Source organism: Rattus rattus, chromosome 5 (genome assembly GCF_011064425.1).
Source record: "Rattus rattus isolate New Zealand chromosome 5, Rrattus_CSIRO_v1, whole genome shotgun sequence".
Classification (NCBI taxonomy): Eukaryota; Metazoa; Chordata; class Mammalia; order Rodentia; family Muridae; genus Rattus; species Rattus rattus.
Genome location: NC_046158.1, coordinates 14922970 through 14946208, shown reverse-complemented (window position 1 = coordinate 14946208; position 23239 = coordinate 14922970). Strand labels below are relative to the sequence as shown.

The 23239-nt window shown below is 41.5% G+C and overlaps 1 protein-coding gene and 1 pseudogene across 1 annotated transcript; one reads left to right on the top strand and one right to left on the bottom strand.

The window, feature by feature from the left end:
* The window catches only part of LOC116900048, a 194218-nt pseudogene extending 179820 nt beyond the window's left edge, over positions 1-14398 (bottom strand).
* A 441-nt stretch (positions 14399-14839) lies between these two features.
* On the top strand, positions 14840-22996 carry LOC116901348 (phosducin-like protein). Its single transcript, XM_032903196.1, is given in 5 exon segments — positions 14840-14966; positions 16688-16789; positions 16792-16863; positions 18633-18814; positions 21625-22996. Coding segments are annotated over 4 exon segments (903 nt in total). The 5' UTR covers positions 14840-14966; positions 16688-16692; the 3' UTR covers positions 22177-22996.
* The last annotated feature ends 243 nt before the right edge of the window (positions 22997-23239 follow it).

The following is a 23239-nucleotide window of genomic DNA, read 5'->3' as shown; positions in this document are numbered from 1 at the left end:
ATCCCTTTGCCTACAAAGTTCTTGCTGTCTTCATTTTTCATACCTGAGCAGCATTCCTTTGTATAAATATAGCACACTTTCTGTATTCATTCTTCAGTTGAGGTATAGCACAGTTGTTTTCAGCATATAGCTAATATAAGTAAGGCTGCTATGGACATATTCAACCACATGTCCTTGTTATATGTGGATCATGTTTCAATATATGCCCAGAAGTGAGTTGTATAGCTGGGTCTTCAGGTAAAGCTATTTGCAATTTTCTGTAAACCCCCACGTTCATATCCAAAGTGGCTATACAGCTAATAATCCCACCATCAGTGGAAAAATGTTCCACTTTCTCTACATCCTAGCCTGCTCGTCTACTGCCTAAGTTCTTTTGATCTTAGCCATTCTGATTGGCGTAATGTAGAATCTCAAGTTCGTTTGATTTGCCTTTTTCTGATAACTATGGATGTTGAACATTTCTTGATGTGTTTCTCAGGGAATTGAGATCCGTCAGGTGAGAATTTTTGGTTTAGCTCTCTACCCCAGTTTAAAAGTTGGGTTATTTGGTTGTCTGGGAGCCTAACTTTTTGAGTTCCTTGTATATTTTGAGTTTTAGCACTCTCTCAGATGTAGGGTTGGTAAAACTCTTTTCGAAATCTATAGTTTGCTGTTTTGTCTTATTAACAGTGTCCTTTGCCCTAATGAAGTTTTTTAGTTTTATGAGATTTCATATATTGTTTGTTGATTTAGAGCCTGACCCTTTGGTATTGCGTTCTGAATATTTTCTCCTGTGCAAATGTGTTCTAAGCACTTTCCCGTACTTTCCCTTCTATTAGTTTCTGCATATCTGATTTTGTGTGGATGGCCTTGATCCACTTGGAGTAGAACTTTGTAGAAAGATAGAAATGGATCAATTTACACTGTGCTACATAAAGACCACCAGTTAGGTTAGCATCATTTCTAAAATTGCTTTCTGTTTTTCTTTGAATCATTTTGGAATCTTTGTCAAAGTTCAAGTGATCATAGGTGTGTGTGTAACAAACCCCATGAAGTTTTTTTTTTCATTATTTCTCTGTAGTACATCTTGAGGTCAGGAATGGTGATTCGCGAGAAGTTCTTATATTGCTAAGAATTGTTTTGGCCATTCTTGTTTTTCATCTTCTGAGGTCTTCTTTGATTTCTTTCCTCAGAGACTTCGGTTTCTTGTCATATGGTTTTTCACTTGCTTGGTTCAAGTTATGCCAAGGTATTTTATATCATTTGCAAGTATTGTAAAATATGTTGCTTCTTTAATGTCTTTCTCTGCTCATTTATGCTTTGTGAAGAGAAAGGCCACTGTTAAGTTTGAGTTAATATTATGCATAGTCAATTTGATGAAGTTTTTTTTTTTATCAAGTATAGGAATACTTTGGTAGGATATGTTGTTTGCTTATGTATAGTATCGTATCATCTGCAAAGAATGAAAACTTAACTTATTCCTGATTTGTATCTATTTGACCTCCTGTGGTTTTCTAATTGCTCCAACTTGAACTTTGAATGCTCTATTTTGTAAATAGGAAAACAGTGGAGACCACCTTGTCTTGTCCCTGTGGTTAGTGGGATTGCTGCATGTTTCTCTCCATTTAATTTGATGTTTGCTGTTGGTTTGCTGTATATTGCTTCTGTTATGTTTAGGTTTGTGCCTTGTAACAGAATCATCTGATATACCAGGCAGAGTGCTCTATCTTGCCTCTCTCAAAAAAAAGTGAAGATCAGTGAAGAAAAAGAGTGGAGACCAAGGAAGTTTTTCAAATCTAGCTATGCAAGCATCCCTTCACTGTCCATGAGTCCTATTTATACTTTCTCCAAACATAACATGTTCTCCCCAGTGGCTGGCATCACTAAAACATCACATGATTCTGATTAAGCAAAAACCATGTGGCTCTGCACTACACGATACATCCAGCAGTACTTCTTCAAGCTACCTTTAAGCAAAGCTGATGCAATTACCTTTTAAATGACAGAATCAGAGGGTGGTTAAAGTGAGTAATTTACTTAGAACATATTTTCCCAAGGATTTAAAATTTCTCCAGGTCTGTTTGATGAGACAGGAAGTGCTGACCTCCTGCCCTCTTTTCAGAAGTTTTTCATGACCCAACTCTTACACTATCTTTGATCCCAAACTATATTCTAAAGGGGCCTGGAATAAATTGGTGTAAAATGTACATGCAAGTGTGCTACAGAGTGTGAGCTGAGAAAGTCCAACTTTGTTCACCAGAGCATACCTATATTAGATATCAACTTAGTGAAAGCATGGGTGCCCAGCAAAGTAATCCTGACATCCTATAGATATCATACTAAGAGACAGGTTCATTGCATACCCTGGATACTAGGGCTTACAGATATAGCAAAGCCTCTATACACCAACTCAAATGAGGGGCTTTATCCCCTAATGAGGAATGAAGTGAACAAATGTGCTTAGGTCTTTTAAGAGACGAATTTCGGTATAGATCTAGAACTTCCAGATGCTTCTAAACAATTTGATCTGTTTGTTCATGAAACTAAAGGTACTGCAAAGGGTGTTTAAACAAAACTCAGGGCCATGAAATTTCCCTGGATTAAAAATGTCCTAAACTCATGGAACCTATAACCCCAACCTGGCCCAGGTGTCTCAGAGCTATGGTGGCTGCCACTATAAGTGAAAGAAGCAGACAAGTTGAGTCTGGTTTAGGATCTTATAGACTTGTGTCTTTTTTCATAGTCAGGGGAGCTCTGGCTTTTTAATGCATGTGTGAAACATAGCAAGTGCTTCTCCTGAACCATCCTGGAGTCCAGTTTGAGAAACCCACTGACATCAATCTTGTTCCTCTCTGGCCTCATTATAACTTAAGGGTAGTACTCATCCATGATTATATGTGATAACAACCATGGTCCCAGACATCTTTCTATACCTAATGTGCATTCTCTCAACTGATAAAAAATTTGAGTCAATTTTTTTCTTAGATGGGAGCATCATCATTAACATGGAACCACATACATATGGGCTCCAGCAGTTACTGTAACTGAAATGATTTGGACTTAAAACTTATATGCAGGTCTTCCTTCCCAAAGAGTAGAACTTATGACTCTGACTCAGATGGTCAGACTGTGAAAAGGAAAATCTATCATCATAGACCAGGAAAATGACTATGCATTTGTTACTGCACAGAGGTATGCTAAGATATAACCAGAAAGAGCTTCTGTGTATATCACTGAGTGTTCATAAAGCAATTGAAGTGATTCTATACTGGCAAACTAACTGCATATCTAAAAGCTCCTGGACAAAAAGTAGCAAACACATCCCAGAAGAGAAGAAGGGAGGAAATAATCAAACACAATGCTGAATTCATTGAGATAGAAACTCAGAGAAAGATACAAAGAGCCAACAAAACCAAGAACTGGTTCTTTGAAAAACTCAATAAGATAGAGAAACCTTTAGACTAACTAACTAAAAGGCACAGTGATTGTATCCAAACTAACAAAATATGTAAGGGAAAGGGTAAAATAACAACAGGAAATGAGGAAATTAAAAAAACCCATGTCTCAATGGAAAAGCTTATACACAACAGGACTGGGAAATCTAGAAAAAATATGAAATTATAGACAGATATCAAGTATAAAGTTAAATCAATTCACTAAGTCTCTAATATGGAAGGAGAGTATACAAAACATTTTTGAAGTTTTAAAAAGAGATGATTTGGATCCAATCCCAGAACTTCTATATGTGTCCAAACATTTTCCTCCATAAGATCATGAAAGAAATGTTACTACAAAATGTGTGTAACCACTCGCTGTAGTGACACGCAATCCCTGTGTGATGTACCTTTCTAATGAATGAACCCTGAAGCATCAGACTGGCCTACTTGTCTAAGAGCTGTGGTTGCTACCACCATTAGAGAGGTTAACTCTGTGTCAGAAGCTTAAACTCATATAACACCATGCAGTTGAGGCTCTCCTCAAAGTAACAAAAGAACCTTGGATTTTTATTTAATGCGTGATACAGTAGCAGGTTCTATTCCTGAACCATCCTGGAGTCTGGATTGAAAACCCACTGCCATCAAACTTGCTACACTCTTACCTGATGTTGACCCAAACATGCTCATCAATGATTGTATGATGAAACCAACATGGTCTATATAATCTGTCTAGATGTATTGGATATCCTCCATCCTATGAAAGTTTCAGATGTAATGCTCTACATGGATGGTAACAACTTCATTAAACATGGAACCAGGTACAAATGGGCTTTGGAGGGCTACTGCAAATGAAATGATATGAACCCAAGAGTTAGAGCCAGAATACATGGTGAAAATGAATATCTGTCATTGCATGCGAGTAAAGTCACTATGCTTTTGTTGCTGCCCATAAGCATGGTATGATCTAAAGGGAAAGAGGTGTCTTCACAGCTTTCAGAAGGACATTAAAATCAAAGAGTCATTCTTAGCTTTCCTGGTGAATATTTGCATTTTTCTATGAGTTCCTTGGTTTCTGGGCTTAGGATAACATGTTTATGTCTGCATAGAGGCCGGAGATTAACACGGCACTGACTTGTCTGCCCCAAACTGACCCTAAGAACAGCGGGATGTACTGATTCTACTGACATACTATGACCAACTGTTGCCTGAGACTCCATGGTATAACCATGGTAAAACTGAGAATGTACAAAGAACAAAAGGAGAGTTTGAGCCCAAAAGTTGGTAGTGGACACCACAGGCAGGATTGCTGTGCCAGAAAATATTGACCAGGCTCTGGTAACTAACCTTCACCAGGCTTCCTGTCTAGGGTCCACAATTCTGAGTTGCTCATATTTAAATATGCTGTAAGTAGTCTTAATAGGCTGGCCATGGATATCTAAGCAATGTGTCAGGTGTGTAGTGATGCAAATCTAAACCAGTGATACTTCTTTCAGAACTGGGCAGATATGAGGGGTTGAGGCTACGGTCAAGACTGGGAAACTAACTTTACTGATATCTACCAGATAGGGGAGGTTAAGAGTACATGATTGTTTTAAAGAAGTCTTTTCTGGGTGGGAAGATGTTTTCTCCTCCAGACTGAAAATGCTCAAAAAATAGCTACAAGTTCCTCCAGGTACTGTTCCAAGCATTTTACCACTCTCTCAAGGTTGTTTCAGATAGTAGCTGAACATTCATAGTCAAAACTGATTAATTAAAGGTATCAATAAATATATAGATGGGAAATTAATCGTGCATGCAGACTTCAGAGTTCTGGTCCCGTGAAAATAAGGAAAAGGACATTATAGGTTAAAGTACAAAACTCTCAGTGTTCAAGAAAGGGTGCATAGGCCTCATACTTACCTTGGGCCTATTGTACCACATACATCCATATACTTTTATGTTTGAAATACCTCCATTGTTTCTCAGGCTCACAGGTAAGGAGTTGGCCAAAATCAATAAATCAATTCTTTTTCATTATCCAGGCCCTCTAGTTCTCCATAAAGGCTATTCATTGAACTATCTCAGAGATCCATTTGACTTCAGAATTCCCCAGCATCCCCCCAATTCCCATTTTGAGACTTCTCATTGTGATACTACCTGCTCAAGGAGGTAGCCAAAGGTAATGAAATCAATTTGGAAAGGATTTCCACGATTTTCCCACTCTTACACCTGTGTGATTAGGCAGCATTTTACCATGGTTTCTGCAGACTATTGTCATGAAGGCATAAGACCCAGATGAATGTGTCTAAGAAACCCCCTCAGGCACTTAAGAACACATGAAAATAGAGGTTCCACTAGATCTGAGGCCTTTTCATTCCCTATCTATCCTTGTTGGTCTTAGCTACATTATGAATAGAGGATCACAGTCCAACTCCCAACTAATTCAGACCTGGACCAGGGAATTTAGGAAGGTAGATATTGGAGAAGTGATAGTTGATGAGGCCACAGAGCAGCAAACAACAGTGCCTGTTGAACTTTGCTCACTGATGTCTACTTTAATTTTCTGGTTGTATGGGAGATTGTGAGGATGTGGGACTGTAACTTATTTTTTTACTTATTCAAAGATAAGTTTATTAAGATAAAAAAGACAATAAAACAGAAAAACATCCCAGACAGAAATAAACATGGTATCTGTTGGTTGTGTCTGCTCATTTATAATCTCAGCACTTGTCCTGAGTGGTTCCAGGTAGCCTTTCTTGGCTCCATAGTGAATTCCACCTCAGCCTTTGCTAAAGTCTAAAACCCAACAAAAGCCATTGGCTACAAACAAAATGACAACCATTTTCTTGAGTAACAAGTTTATTTACTATTATTTAGTGTGGTTCCAAATTATATTCTTGGTGATTATAGTATCACTTGAGTGTTCATGTACTTCTTGAGATATTGTTTCTCTGGGTCTTTGCAGATATAGATGTTATCAAGTGGAACTCATGCACATTCCTGCACTTGAGGAATAACAGTAGCCATCAGTTAAGTGGTGTCCAGACTCCTGAGAAGGCCTTCCTATGTTTTTTTCTCCTGAACTGATGTTCAGACATTGCAACTTGATTTTTAAATTATAATACATATGGACAATTAAAGTAATGTGATATTCACAGTCCAGTTTCTAGCAGTTTTTAACAGCTCAGAAAATATGTAAGGCCATGGGATTTATTGCCCTTTTCTCTTGGGTATGAGAGAATGACCTCAGCTGAAAAGTCATACTGGGTTATCCAGCTGAATAGTGCTGTTGTGGGTTGCATAACTGACACAACAGGTCCCCTCCAGGTCTTTTCCTCCCCTAGGTCTCAAGTACTCCAGCAGAAGCTTGCACAGTGCACAGACCAGAACTACAGCTCTCAGAGACAGAACTGTCCAGCAGGAGCACCGAGTGTGCAAAGAATGTCAACAATCCCCCCATCTCAGTCCTGATAACCATGACAATCTTGGGCTCCAGTTTGTTCCTTTACTTTGGTTTCTTATGTGTAACAAGGCCTTTATTTTGTCTACCATGCAGCCCAGCAGGGGTAATATTGGAGGTCTTCAGAAGAGTGCTGAGGGACATCAAGAACTGCTGAGCATCCAGGAGGAGTCTGAGAGTGACAAATTTTGCTAGTCTTGATGGGTCATCAAATATAATTTCATGGAGATCAGTTATGCAAATTGGAAAGTCTTTGAGATAGCCCTTGTAGTGTGTCTCAAGCTTAACCTTGGGAGGACTTGTCCATCAACAACCAACCACACCCTATGAGGCATGTCTAAATTCATTTTGAAGAGATTATTACCATCCTGCCTACATTTTTGCTGTGTTTGCAAGGCCAGCAACAGGCTGTAAGTGTATATTGCAAAATATGCAGCAATTGAATGCTGCCTAACTTAAACGTTTTATTTGGGTTGAAGTTTGATTGCTTTATGCGTTTGGTTTTGTTTGTTTTCATTTGAAATTTTGTTATCTATTTGTTATCTTTTTGTAATTAATTTGCTATATTCTTAAGGCCATATACATTGAACTCATTGACTCCCACTTTAAGATGTTGTTGAACAAATTTATGTATGCTTATAAATAAAAACGTGATCTCTAACCCTTCACTCATATGACCCTCCTGTATTCATGTGAGGTTCTCCATCCTGTAACTGCACAAGTATCAGGCAACAATGATTTTCTTTTTTCTTTCTTTCTTTTTTTTTTTTTTTGAGTTACTCTGCTTTTCTCATTTGTTTTTTTATCTATTTTTAATTTTTTTATTAACTTGAGTATTTCTTATTTACATTTCGAATGTTATTCCCTTTCCCCGTTTCCGGGCCAACATCCCCCTAACCCCTTCCCCTCCCCTTCTTTATGGGTGTTCCCCTCCTCACCCTCCCCCCATTGCCGCATTTCTGACTAGTATGAGGTGGAACCTCAGGGTTGTTTTGATTTGCATTTCCCTTATGACTAAAGATGTTGAACATTTCTTTAGGTGTTTCTCAGCCATTCGACATTCCTCAGCTGTGAATTCTTTGTTTAGCTCTGAACCCCATTTTTAATAGGGTTAACTGTCTCCCTGCAATCTAACTTCATGAGTTCTTTGTATGTTTTGGATATGAGCCCTCTATCAGTTGTAGGATTGGTAAAGATCTTTTCCCAATCTGTTGGTTGCCATTTTGTCCTAACCACAGTGTCCTTTGCCTTATGGAAGTTTTGTAGTTTTATGAGATCCCATTTGTTGATTCTTGATGTTATAGCATAAGCCATTGGTGTTTTGTTCAGGAACATTTCTCCAGTGCCCATGTGCTCAAGATTCTTCCCCACTTTTTCTTCTATTAGTTTGAGTGTATCTGGTTTGATGTGGAGGTCCTTGGTCCACTTTGACTTAAGCTTTGTACAGGGTGATAAGCATGGATCGATCTGCATTCTTCTACATGCTGACCTCCAGTTGAACCAGCACCATTTGCTGAAAATGCTATCTTTTTTCCATTGGATGGTTTTGGCTCCTTTATCAAAAATCAAGTGACCATAGGTGTGTGGGTTCATTTCTGGGTCTTCAATTCTGTTCCATTGGTCTATCTGTCTGTCTCTGTACAAATACCATGCAGTTTTTATCACTATTGCTCTATAATACTGCTTGAGTTCAGGGATAGTGATTCCCCCTGAAGTCCTTTTATTGTTGAGGATAGTTTTAGCTATCCTGGGTTTTTTGTTATTCCAGATGAATTTTCAAATTGTTCTGTCTAACTCTCTGAAGAATTGGATTGGAATTTTGATGGGGATTGCATTGAATCTGTAGATAGCTTTTGGTAAAAATGGCCATTTTTACTATATTAATCCTGCCAATCCATGAGCATGGGAGATCTTTCCATCTTCTGAAATCTTCAATTTCTTTCTTCAAGTTCTTGAAGAAACTTCTTCTTTCTTGAAGTTCTTATCATACAGATCTTTCACTTGATTGGTTAAAATCACACCAAGGTATTTTATATTATTTGTGACTCTTATGAAGGGTGTCGTTTCCCTAATTTCTTTCTCGGCTTGTTTCTTTTTTGTGTAGAGGAAGGCTACTGAGTTATTTGAGTTAATTTAATACCCAGCCTCTTTCCTGAAGGTGTTTATCAGGTTTAGTAGTTCTCTGCTGGAACTTTGGGATCACTTAAATATACTATCATATCATCTGCAAATAGTGATATTTTGACTTCCTCTTTTCCAATCTGTATCCCTTTGATCTCCTTTTGTTGTCTGATTGCTCTGGCTAGAACTTCAAGAACTATATTGAATAAGTAGGGAGAGAGTGGGCAGCCTTGTCTACTCCCTGATTTTAGTGGGATTGCTTCAAGTTTCTCTCCATTTAGTTTAATGTTAGCTACTGGTTTGCTGTATATGGCTTTTACCATGTTTAGGTATGGGCCTTGAATTTCTATTCTTTCCAGGACTTTTATCATGAAGGGGTGTTGAATTTTGTCAAATGCTTTCTCAGCATCTAATGAAATGATCATGTGATTTTTATCTTTCAATTTGTTTATATAATGGATTACGTTGATAGTTTTCCGTGTATTAAACCATCCCTGCATGCCTGGGATGAAGCCTACTTGATCATGGTGGATGATTGTTTTCATGTGCTCTTGGATTTGGTTTGCAAGAATTTTATTGAGTATTTTTGCGTTGATATTCATACGGGAAATTGGTCGGAAGTTCTCTTTTTTTTGTTACGTCTTTGTGTGGTTAGGTATAAGAGTAATTGTAGCTTCAAAGAAGGAATTCGGTAGCTCTTCATCTGTTTCAATTTTGTGGAATAATTTGGATAGTATTGGTATGAGGTCTTCTATGAAGGTCTGATAGAATTCTGCACTGAACCCCTCTGGACCAGGGCTCTTTTTGGTTGGGAGACTTTTAATGACTGCTTCTATTTCTTTAGGAATTATGGGGTTGTTTACATGGTTTATCCATTCCCAATTTAAGTTTGGTACCTGGTATCTGTCTAGGACATTGCCAATTTCCTCCAGATTTTCAAGTTTAGTTGAATACAGGTGTTTGTAGTAGGATCTGATGATTTTTTGAATTTCCTCTGATTCTGTTATTATGTCTCCCTTTTCATTTCTGATTTTGTTAATTTGGACACACTCTCTGTGTCCTCTGGTTAGTCTGGCTAAGGGTTTATCTATCTTGTTGATTTTTCTCAAAGAACCAGTTGTTGGTTCTGTTGTTGTATGGTCCTTTTTGTTTCTACTTGGTTGATTTCAGCTCTGAGTTTGATTATTTCCTGTCTTCTACTCCTCCTGGGTGTGTCTTCTTTTTGTTCTAGAGCTTTTAGGTGTGCTGTCAAGCTGCTGATATATGCTCTCTCCTGTTTCCTTCTGTAGGCACTCAGAGCTATGAGTTTTCCTCTTAGTACAGCTTTCATTGTGTCCCATAAGTGTATGTTGTACCTTCATTTTCATGAAATCCTAAGAAGTCTTTAATTTCTTTATTTTTCTTCCTTGACCAGGTTATCATTGAGTAGAGCATTGTTCAACTTCCATGTACATGTGTGTGTTCTTTCCTTATTGTTATTGAAGACCAGCTTTAGCCCATGGTGGTCTGATAGGATACATGAGATTATTTCTATCTTTCTGTATCTGTTGAGGTATGTTTTATGACCAAGTATATGGTCAATTTTAGAGAAAGTACCATGAGGTTGTGAGAGGAAGGTATATCCTTTTGTTTTAGGATAGAATATTCTATAAATATCTGTTAAATCCATTTGGTTCATGACTTCTCTTAGTCTGTCTATGTCCCTGCTTAATTTCTGTTTCCACGATCTGTCCACTGATGAGAGTGGGGTGTGAGCTGAGTAGTAAGACAGACCAAAGCAGCAGTGAAAAGTAGGCTTGCTAAGTGCTGGGATTAGGCTAACCCATTCATTGGATACTCATTTGCTTTCTCCCATTAGCCTGCCTGTACCTGGGAACTGAATGCAGGTCCTCTGGAAGAGCATTAGAGAATGAAAACACTGAATTATCTTTCCAGCCCCTCTCTAGAAGGTTCTTGTCATCCACCCACCTCTACAGCAAAGATGGCAGCTTACCCAGGGTCTTGAAACTAAGCTCCAGATCCTCAAATCAGCAGATGGTCTTCTTGGTTGATATCTTTCCAAAGACATCGTCCAAGAGGAGCTCCAGGTCCCCTTTAAGTTTTTCTCCACTCCAGCTCCTGCCTAGCCCTCAGGCTGAAGGCACTGGGCCCTTTCCAACCTGGAGGCCCAGTATGTCATTCCTGTACAGAACTCACATGGCAAGGTAGTAGTAGGAATGGGGTGGCAAGGGGAGATATCTTGCATTTCTGAGCCTGGCCCTACTTCTGAGCCTGGGTCAAATGGGTGGACTTTGGAAGCTTAGTCAGGTCTGATGGTCTATCCAGGTCTACTAATCTATCACCTCCATAACCCAGTTGGGGCAAGAAGATGAAATTCTAAAGTGAAGCTAGGCTCTGATAGAAGGTGTACTATTTTTAAAACTCTTGTAAATCTAAAATCATCTGAACATAATGAGAAAAAATAAAGAAATAAAAGACAGGTATAAGTAGTTTCTTTTCAATGAAGTGAGAGTAAATCATTGCTGTCAATTTGACTGAATTTAAAAGTACCCAGGAAACTGAAGCACATCTGTGAGGATTTTTCCAGAGTGTGTTAGCTGAGAGGGAAAGACATCTTCTGAACATGAGTGGCACCATCCCATAGGCTAGGACTCAGATAGAATAAAAAAGCAGGAGAGTCAGCCAAGTGCTGACTTTCCTATTTTCTTGAACACCAGATAACCATATCAGCTCTGCTACGATGCCCAAACCTTCGAAAATTGTGAACCAAAACAATTCCTCTCCTTAAATTATTCCTATTAGGTATTTTGATCACAGTGTTAAAAACTAACTCATACAAATGGATAAGGATCTATTATGAGGCTTTAATTATGTCATCTAACTTCAGAATCTTCTAGAAACTTTTGTTACCTAAACAGTCTCCATTCACTGACTGTGGACTGTACTCATTGGCTCATTCCCCCAACCCCTTCGCTGGGGCTTAAATCCAGGGACTCAAGTATCCTAGGCAAAGAGTAGTAGGTCATAAGATTGGATTATGAAAGCATGGCTTCCATCTTATTATTTTAATTTTTAATTTCAATTATGTGTATATGTATATATCTGAGTGTGGATTTATGAATGTTGAATGCAGTGTCCATGTGCCCAGAAGACAGCATCAGATACCCTGGGGCTGGCATTATAGGCAGCTCTAAGCTTCCTAACATGGTTCCTGGAGATAGAATTTGGATTGTTTGCAAAAACACTATATGCTCTTAAAACCTACATTTTAAGGACCTATGTCCTGCTCCAGCACCTCCAGCTTAGTTTTGGGCTCTCTTCTTAAATGGCGAACCTATAGGAAGACCAGCAGTCTCAACTAATCTACACCCTGGAGATCTCTCAGACACTGAGTCACCAACCAGGCAGCATACACCAGCTGATATGAGGCCCACACCCCACATATACAGCAGGGGACTGCCAGGTCTGGCCTCAGTGAGAGAAAAAGCATCTAACCCTGGACTTAAGGGAAGGGGGAGGCTTGGTGGGGTGGGGTTGGGGATGGGGACATCCTCTTGGAGACAGGGGAGGAGGACGAGGAAGTGTCAGAGGATGGACCAGGAGGGAGTAAAAAAAAGATTAAGGAATAATAATAAAAATAAATGGGCGAGCGCATAAGATATGAAGGATGGGGAGACGAGTGGGAACTGGGGACATGATGCGAAATTCACAATCAATAAAAAGTTTAAAAAAAAAGCTCGCCCCAAGCACAGTGTCTCTCTGACTATGGATCAGGATGTAGAACTCTCAGCTACTTCTCCAGCGCCATGCAGGACTGCGATGATCATGAATTAACCCTCTAAACCAGTGGTCCTCACCCTTCCCAATGCTGCACCCTCTAACACAGTCCCTCATGCTATGGTGACCACCAACCATACAATTATTTTCTTTGCTACTTCATAACTATGATTTGGCTACAGTTGTTTGATCCCCAAAGGTATCATGACCCATAGGTTGAGAATCACTGCTTCAAACTGTAAGCAAGCTGCCCAATTAAATGCTTTCTTTTCTAAGAGTTGCCTTGGTCGTGGTGCCTCTTCAGAGCAATAGAACCATAACTATGACAATATTATAACGGATAATGCTTATTAAATGATTAAAAATTGCATATAAAAACTGTAAAAGTGTTCTTTCTACTGGTTCTCATTTGCTCTGCAAAGATAATTCTTATGTCATATATTTGCTAGTGACTTCTATCTTTGTCTCTATGTATATGTAATGTTGTTTGTGTGTTTTTTTTATGTAGAAATTTGGTTGATCTATTTATTTCATTTTATTTTTTCCCAGTTCCAAAGTCTTTATCGTTTTAGAACAGATGATCCATCCAGTCAGTGGGATGAAGAGCCGTGTCCCGGAGCCCCATCAGTAGTGCTGAAGAGGACTCTGGTTTCTCCATGTCTACCTGTACACACAGTCATGGGGACAAGACTATTATAGTCAATCAGTCTCTCGGGCTTAAACTATAGATCGATCTCTTTCTCAGCACTCTCCACTGAATCACTGCCATGAATGATGTTCTTGCCAACTAGAATGCAGAAATCCCCACAAATGGTGCCTGGTTTTGAAACAGCTGGATTGGTCTGCCCCAGCATCACCTGTTTTCACCACATTGAGCCCCTCCCACACCACTGCCGCTATAGGCCCTGAATTCATGTACTTCCCTAGCCCCGGGAAGAAAGGACGGGTCTTTCAGGTCAGTATAATGCTGCTTCAGGTGTTCTTCAGAAGCCCAAGGAACTTCATGGCCACCAGGCAGAACCCCTTCAACTCGAATCCTTTGATGATCTCGCTCACCAGGCGGCGCTGCACGCCATCTGGCTTGATAGCAAGGAAGATAAGCTCGAAGTTGGCCACAGTCCGAAAGCCGGTGGGTCGGCTGGTGCCTGCTATGAGCAATGGAAGCAAAAAGACTAGAACGACCACCAGCCAGCGTGGGGAGAGGGCACTGATCTATTTATTTTATTGTTTTGAAGTAGAGTCTCTTTTGCCCAACTTGAATCTTGGGTTTCAGTGACTCTTCTCTTTCAACGTTCTGAATGTTGCGATTTCTGCAGGCATGAGTCTCCATACTTCTTATTAAGTACTTTATTAATAAAGTAAAACTCTATTATTAAATGTAACAATACATACCTTCAACTTATCTATACTCCGTAAGTGGAATGATTGGACTAAAAGATAATATGTTTTTATAATATTGATAGATATCCCTCAGTTTTAGACTTTTAGTAGTGTCTTGTATTTTTTAAGGATGAGAAAGTATAATATGCTGTAGAAAGGAAGCCTGTTAAAGTAGGAGAGAAGAGAGGAACAGTGTTATTTATTAGCTCAAGAAATGGGGAACTCCTGTACCAGTAATTCGGATGTAGGAGAATGTTGGGTACATTTTGGGTATTAATCACATGATCTCTTTATCTAGAATTTTCAAAGGTTATCACCATACATAACTGAAGTACTCTGTAAACTGTCGAGTCAACTATTTGTCCAATATTAGTTGATACGAGTTACTCAAATTTCTTTGGTTTTCCTGGCCCGTTTCTTGTCCAATAATCCAATTCAGGCTGTCATATAACTTTTGTTCTTTGAGTTACTTATTCTTGAAGAAATTAATATTTTTGAGCTGTTTTTTTCGCTTTAATACTCATTTGTAGCTTTTCTAGGAACCTGGAACAAAAATTAATAAAGTTGTCTTATTTTAAACTAGAAGTACAAATCGAGGTATTTTGTCCTAAGCTAAGACCCGTAGCTTCTCCTCAGACGCCGAGAGATAAGTTTCTTGTGATTGGGCAGCCTGCGTCCGCCGTGACGCTGGAAGGCCGAATGATTGGTCCGCAGAGTCCACTGACGCTTTTCTCTGTTGCTTAAGGCTTTCGGTCCCTTCTCTTTCTCTAAGCGAGCGTTCTTTGTTGGTGACCGGAGCTGCTAGTCCAGAAGGAACAGACTGAGTGAGCGAGGTAACTAAGTGCACAGGCGTCGGCGCGAGGAAGCAGCCGGCCTAGACATGGGTGGGGCAGGGGCTTGCGCGCCTTGGGCGAGCTACTTTGCCTCCCGGCTCCTGGATTCCAGTTCCTCGCGAGCGTCTCAAAGTCCTTTCGAGACTCAGAGCGTCCCTCATCAGTACCGCCCTCCTCATCTGCCCTACCCAGCTCCGTCTTCCACGCTGCCCCGCCTCCTCTGCCCGCCCTCCCCCAGCTCTGTTCTCCAGGCTGCTCCTCTTCAGCCCGTCCCTCCTCAGCCTTGCCTTCCTCACTGCTCCGCCTCCTCAGCCCCGCCTGCCTTATGGCTCCGTCCTTTTCCTCCCTGGCCTTTTAGCTCTGATTTATTTAGCCTCCTGACCCTGCCCTTTTGTCTCATAAGCTCCGCCTTCCTGGAAGCTTAGCCCCGCCCTTCTCTGGTCCGCCTGCTCGGCCCCGCCCTACTTTCTTTTAACCCTCCTCCCTGCCCTGCCTCTCTTACAAGCCTTTCACTGGCCCTGCCCAGCTCACTTATCTGCTGCTCCCATCCTCTTCTTGATCCTCCAGCTCTTCAAGTTTACTATCCCCACTTGAGGTTTACCATCTGCTCTGCGCATGCATGCCACTGTCTGCCAGTGTGGCCTCCTCGCCTCTCAGCAGCCCAGCCTCCTTAGTACACTCCACTCTGGCCCTGTTTCACCCATTGTACAGCACTGATGTTTCTTGGACGGAGTTGTGGCCCTCTGGCACATCCCTGACAAGGAGCTTTCAAAAGTTTTCTTCCTTTCCTTGGTGCTGGCACTTTCCTCTTGATTGTTGTTGTTCAGCCCGCACAGAGATCCTGACTGTGTGGGAGAGAGGTACACTGTAATAGTGTAAATACCATGTGCTAAGTCTCTTCTGAAGGCAGCCCAGTGTTGGTATGTATGCTTAGAGGAAGGATGTTTTGTTTGTGTTTTTGACTAGTCATTCCTGCTGGATTCTTTTTTTTTTTTTTTTTTTTTTTTCGGAGCTGGGGACCGAACCCAGGGCCTTGTGCTTGCTAGGCAAGCGCTCTACCACTGAGCTAAATCCCCAACCCTCCTGCTGGATTCTTAAACAGACTTCTAAAGCACTGAGCGGCACCTTTCCTCAAAATACCTGGGTCCTAGGTATTCTTTAAACATCTGACTCTTACTTGAATTTTGTTGCGGAGACTTGCTTTAGCTGGTCAGATTTGGTCCACCTTGAGACCATTTATCTAGGCTCTTAGTGAGGCAAGGAAGGAGTGAATGACTTAGTTTCAATGGTATACCTACCCTTGGTAGTCCCTTTTGAGGTTTTCCCTGAGGACTTTCCCCCGATTTGTTAGCTAGCAGTCTTAAAACTAAAAGCGTGTATGAGTAAAAACCATGAGCAGTAGATTCCTCTTACCCAGTCCACACCAGTAGACAGTAATGTACCTCTCAGGCTCCTGGAATCACACATCTGTGGGCCTGTTAACAGCTCCAGTGTTTGTTGTGGAGCTCGGCAAAGAGTGTGCCTTATCTAAGTTTTGGTTTTGCCTGCTCTAGCAAAAGCCTGGTAAACTATGGCATAGATCCAGGGTTGGGGTTTGCTGAGATTCTGCTTATGAAGACACCTTCAGAGTCGTATAACGTTGTGGGGAGTCAGTCAGTCCAAGTGTACCTTGTCTGGTTCGTGTCTTCTTTGCTCCAGTCAGATACATTGCTCTCTTCTAGGCGCCATGACAACCCTGGATGACAAGTTGCTGGGGGAGAAATTGCAGTACTACTACAGCACCAGTGAGGATGAGGACAGTGACCATGAAGACAAAGACAGAGGCAGGGAGCCCCAGCCAGTAGTTCCACGCCTGCGGAGGCTGAGCTGGCAGGCGAAGGCATTTCAATCAATACAGGTACTGAAGGCTCTGAGCTCTGGAAATGGGCTGGCAAAGTGGCCTTTGAAGTATATCTATTAGAAGTCCTGCTCTCCTTTCTCCAACTCCAGTCCCACTTTCCTTCCAGAGATAACATAGTGTAGTCCTTCATTGTGCTTGCTTCTGCCCTTTCTCTGTGCAGTGCAAATCTGTATGCATATCAGCATGGAAGGGAACTGGCTGGAGCGTGTTTGACAACCCGTAAATCATGTATATGAGTATACTGGTGGGATTAATTCCTAGAAATGTCGTTTTTACACTGTTAGTTTTTTTTAAAATTGAAGTCTGTATTATTATTGTATGTATTTACACAGCCTGTATGCTTGGTTACAATTCCAGGATACCAGGATGGAGAGAAGAGGACTTTTTGGAGTGGGTTCTCTCATCTTCACAGTTAAATTCCAGGGATTTATCTACTTCAGGTCTCCAGGCTTATACTGTAGGATCCCTGTGTGGTGAGTCATCTCAGTGGTTCTTATACTACTGTGTATTGTTTTTAGTTTGTAACTTTCTACTTCTGGGGATTGACCGAGGGCTTTGTTCATGCTTTGCAAGTGTTCTACCACAGATCCACAGCCCAACCCACTCTAACATCCTAATATTGTCAGATTGCTTAGGTTGAGGTAATGCTTGTAGTTCAGCCAGCAACACAATATTTTCCCCTTTAGTTTTTCTCCTAAAAGAAAAACTTTTTTTGTGGGCTTTTTTCTTGTAAATTAGCTCATTTATTGCAGGCCAGGCGAGTCTCAGACGGTAGGGCTTCCACTGGTCTTTCAGTCCCTTCAGTCTTTTGATGGCAGACTTCACTGTGACTGCAGAAGTGGTATTGTAGGTCCAGGCCCAGCCAGCCACCGTTTTCATGCAGGAACCACAGTGCCAGCTGCCAATGGCTCGTCTCTTCATTTTGGTCTTGCCCCAGAAGGAGCAAGTATACTTGGCCTGCTGGCTGATTTCAATTTTCTTAACCATTTTTCCAGAGGGAGGCACCATAGCGGGTTCTGTATTTCCCAACGATCCTAACCTTCTTGGTGCGTTTAGCCATGTTGCCAGATCCAAAGCCCAAGCCTGAAGGGCCTCCTACTGTGTTAACAACTTTTAAAATTTCTGCCATCTTGTTGGATAAGAAATAGCCCTTTTTTTTTTCTTTTTAGAGATAGTGTCTCATGTCATTCAAGCTGGCCTTGAACTCCTAACCTCAAATGATCCTCCATCTTTAGTTTCTTCAGTAGGGATTCCTGGAATGCACTAGTATGCCTAGCTTATTGCTTTTGGAGTATCTTTTATGTCAAGATATGTAGAACTGTCTGATCTTGCCCCCTCTTGCTTTGGGTGCTGGGGATCAAATCTACGGCTTTGTGAATGCTTGGTTAGTACTCTTGCAGCTGAACTGTATTCACAGCCCTTGGTTTTTGGAGGGAGGATCTTACTATAACTCAGGCTGACCACAAACATGTGATCTTCCTGTGTGTAATGCTGATGTTGCTGGCATGGGCTACCAGGACCTCTCTGTGTCAAATTCCCTTCTTTCTAAATGTTTCTTCTTTACCTTCGAGGAGATGAATCATAACTTGTAGGGTGTTGAACATTAGGTTGGCCATTTAATTCCTGCAAAGTGCTGAAGTAGACCTCCTTGTGTCCCACATAAGACTATACAGAGGCCCCTGCCAACTGTGCCAATGTGAATCCTGTCACAGATGTCAGCGGCCCAAAGCCCCTGGTCTGTTCTCAGTTATGCTTGCCCTCCTCAGGTCCAAAAGGGGTGATCAATGACTGGTGCTGCTTCAAGCAGTTGGAGACAGAGCAGAGGGAGGAGCAGTGCCGGGAGATGGAGCGGCTGATCAAAAAGCTGTCTATGAGCTGCAGGTCCCATCTGGATGAAGAGGAGGAGCAGCAGAAACAGAAGGACCTCCAGGAGAAAATCAGTGGGAAGGTAATGGCTTCTTAAAGGCTTCCCTGGCTGCTGGAAATGGGCTTAGTGATTCAGGAAGGGAGGAAAGTAGATTTGGCTCCTGAGGTGCATTAAACAGGAGCCCTGTTATAACTTGGGGTGCATCTGGGTTTGCTCTCAACTCAGCTATACATTGTTACGGCAAAGTCTCTTCCTGAGCCTATGCTTTCATTTCATGCTAGATGAGGTCATATCCTTTATCTTTCCAGGGTTCTGGAGCATATATTAGTTTCCTAATTGTGTTCATGATTAGTTTGTAGAGACAGTAAATAGAATAGACATTCAGGGAGATACTTGAGCCCAGGTCCCTGACACCTTCTTACCTTATCAGCATTAAAGGTCTCTCTTGTTCCTTCTGACTATGGAAAAAGTGTTCCTGAGTGCCTCAGATCAGTTAGCAGTGGCTTAAAGCTATCAGGCACTGGGGCCAGAAGAAGGGCTCAGTGGAGAAAGGAGTTTGTTAGACAAGCCTGGTGACTTGAGTTCAGTCCCCAGAACCCATGTAAAGGAGGGAGGAGAGAACTAGCTCCACTGTTGTCTTCTGACCTCCATCTGCATGGAGAGCAGGCACACAGCATAACAGGAAGTTGACATTTAAAAATATCAGCCAACATGAGGGTGCAGATAAAACTGAGTCAGTCACTTTGACTGGGGAATGACTGGGGAATAATTTGAGGGCATAAAACCTAGACAAAGGCCATATCAGCTAAAAGACGCAGTCAAATCAGCCAAATGGGAGAGTCTCAAGTTAGAGCAATGGGAAGAAGATTGGTAAAGAGAATTCAGAAGCATGCTGGTTATGACACTACTGATCCAGTGTTGTGTGGCCCCTGCTTATCACCTCTAGTCTATACAGGGTTAGTCAGAGATGTTTTGCTGCACCAGGCCAGGAGAAAGAAGATCTGTCAGGGAAGCTGGCTATAGCATAGTGTGCCTGCTGCTCATAGCTGTTGAGCAGAGACACCAGAATGAAGCAGCAGTCATGTGACCACAGGTCAGTTGTAAGAGATTCTGTCCCTGTCCTCTTAGGTCACCTATAGTAGACCAGAACTGGAAACTGTCTGTCTGGCAGAAATGAGGCTGAAGGAAGGTCAGTAAAATGTATGTATATCAATTTGTAAAAATGTTTGGAAGCATCAGGAAATAGTTATAAATTATTATTTTTTTTCTCTTTTGAGACAGAGTCTCACTGTGCTGACCTAGAACTCACTGTGTAGACCAGGCTGTAGATCATAAAGATCCATCTGTCCCTGCCTCCTGATTGCTGGGATTTAAGGGGTGGAGAGCTACCATGCTCAGTCATTATAAAGTAGTTAACATTGCCTAGAGACAAAAGCAGGTTATGAGACACCCATAGCTGCTGCTGCACGAGTAAGACAGCTACAGTCAGCTAACTGGCAATAAAAAAGCAGAGCCTGGTAGTACATGTCTAATTCCACTACATGGGAGGCTAAGACAGGCTCAGGATTGTTTGTTCAAAGCCAGCCTGGGGTACATAGTGAGAACCAGGCTAGCCTGTTCTACACAGGGAAACCTTGTTTCAGAATTGAAAAAAAAAATTTTGGACTGGAGAGCTGGCTCAGTGGTTAAGAACACATGTTCTTGCAGAGGACCTGGGTTTGATCCCCCAGCACCCACAAAGTGGTCCACAAACATCCATGACTCCGGTTCCAGGAGATCTGACCTCCAAAGGCACCAAGCACTCATTTGGTGCACATAAATATATGCAGCAAAACACACATAAAATGAATAAACCTTAAAGTGCAATTTATCACTCGTCATGTGTCATGTGGATGTGAGCTGTGTTCCTTTGGAAGTTCCTTAATTGTGTTGTCTTTTCAAAAAGAGGAAAGAGTGACTAGAACTTAGTCTAGACTGACAGGAATGCTCAGAGGGAACGTGGTACTGTGTGGTGCTGCTGTATTGGAATGAGAAGCAAAATGGTATTGAAGTTTCAAACTTGAGTTTCTAAAATCTAGTTTAAGGGGCTAGAGAGATGGCTTAGTGGATAAGAATAGACACTGCTCTTAGAGACCCCAGTGTGGTTCTCAGAACTCAAAAGATGACTTCCAACTGCTCCTGGGAATCTGACACCCTCTTTTGAACCATGTAGGCACATGCATACCTCCCCACACACATACATATATACACATAATTAAAAGATAAAAAGAGATCTTTAAAAGTTCTAGTTTGAATCCTAGTCTTGTACTTTATACTTGTGTGAATTTGTGCAAATAATGTAAAATCTTTGGGTTAATACCTACTTTTACAAAATGGAGTTATTAAAGTTCTTCCAATGAGATTAACTCAAGAATTCAGTCATAGGTGAATTCAGTCACGATGGCCAAGGGCATAAGTCTTAACCTAAATCCTGCAAGTTGTCCTCTAACTTCCACAGGAGCACCATGGTATGAGCATGCTCCCTTCCCCTGACCCGTGAAAGTCAAAGTAATGAAAACATTTCAAAGATGATCTGGAAAGAAGATTCAGCTGTTAAAAGTACTTGTTTTTATAGATGATCCAGGGTTGGTTCCCAGCACCTATGTGGTGCTCACAACCTTTGTAACTGCAGTTCCTGGGGAGCCAGTGCCCCCTTCTGGCCTCCACAGGCTCCAGCATGCACCTGGTGCACATAAAATACACCTCTATCCATACAAATTTTAAGAGACGATATAATATGAATAAGACACTAGTGTGAAGCCTCATGTTTCTAAGTACTTGGTACATATCTATATCAATCACATATGTTCCGTGTCTGTTTTGGTTCTCCATGTCTGCTGGTTTTCCTGCAGATGACTCTGAAGGAGTGTGGTACGATGGACAAGAATTTGGATGATGAAGAGTTTCTGCAGCAGTATCGGAAGCAGAGGATGGACGAGATGCGGCAGCAGCTTCATAAAGGGCCCCAATTCAAGCAAGTGCTTGAGATCCCCAGTGGAGAAGGATTTTTAGATATGATTGATAAAGAGCAGAAAAGCACCCTTATCATGGTTCATATTTATGAAGATGGTGTCCCAGGGACTGAAGCCATGAATGGCTGCATGATCTGCCTTGCCACAGAGTACCCCACTGTCAAATTCTGCCGAGTGAGGAGCTGGGTTATTGGGGCCAGCAGTCGTTTTACCCGGAATGCCCTTCCTGCTCTGCTCATCTACAAGGAGGGTGAATTGATTGGCAATTTTGTTCGTGTCACTGACCAGCTGGGCGAAGATTTCTTTGCTGTAGACCTTGAAGCTTTCCTGCAGGAATTTGGATTGCTCCCAGAAAAGGAAGTCTTGGTGCTGACATCTGTGCGAAACTCTGCCACCTGTCACAGTGAAGACAGCGATCTAGAAATAGATTGAACTGATAATCTAGTTCTGTAGCTGTCTCATTGTTTGGGCTAGAGGACACATGTCTGTATTTATTTCTGTCCTTCCTGTCTTCTGGCTTTACAGCTGCTCTTTGTAGTCTGGTTTAGTATGTGGAAAGTCAAGAAACTCAGATTAAATCAGAATCCTGACTCACTTTGTGGCTAGCAGTAAAGCGATTTCTAATTATATAAACAGGAAGCTGGGTTCTTGAGCTGTTTACATCTCTAGCGTGACATCTCTGAAATTGTTTCCAGTCAATATTGACATGGCACCCTTGAAGGCAATGTCTTGAAAATTGTCTTCTGATGACCTCAGAATTCCACCAGGTCTGAGAGTAGAATTCCCTAGGGAGTGTGTTCTGTGCAGTGTAAACAGTGCATTTCCATAATCACTTGATTGCAAATCATGTTTACTTGCAATCAGACTCATAGCTGTACTTATTTTCTCCAGATCCTTCTCCACCAGGGTCCATACAAGGTTGGGAATATAGCTCAGTGGTGAACTCTTAACCTAGCATACACGTAGCTCCAAGGTATCTGATTCCCAGCACTGTCAAAACTAAAGGTTCCAGATGGCGCCTGATGCTGTAGTTAGCAGTGATCTCTGCTGTGGGAGTCACTGGTCCAGTCCAGCATAATGAAGTATGAACAGGAAGGGATGTTTTTTCTTGCTGACTGCTGTCATGGTGTTGGGAGGCAGGCATCCTATTGACTGACACTGGTGTGTATAGAGCTTGAAAACCTCAGTAGGAGGACTTTTCTGTATCCTGCTCATCAGCATCTGTTCCTCTGTTATTTAGCAAGGTAATGCTTTTTTTTTTTTTTATTAACTTGAGTATTTCTTATTTACATTTCGAAAGTGTTATTCCCTTTCCCGGTTTCGGGCAAACATCCCCCCTAATCCTCCCCTCCCTTCTTTGTGGGTGTTCCCTCCCCCATTGCCGCTCTCCCCCAACAATCTAGTTCACTGGGGGTTCAGTCTTAGCAGGACCCAGGGCTTCCCCTTCCACTGGTGCTCTTACTAGGATATTCATTGCTACCTATGAGGTCAGAGT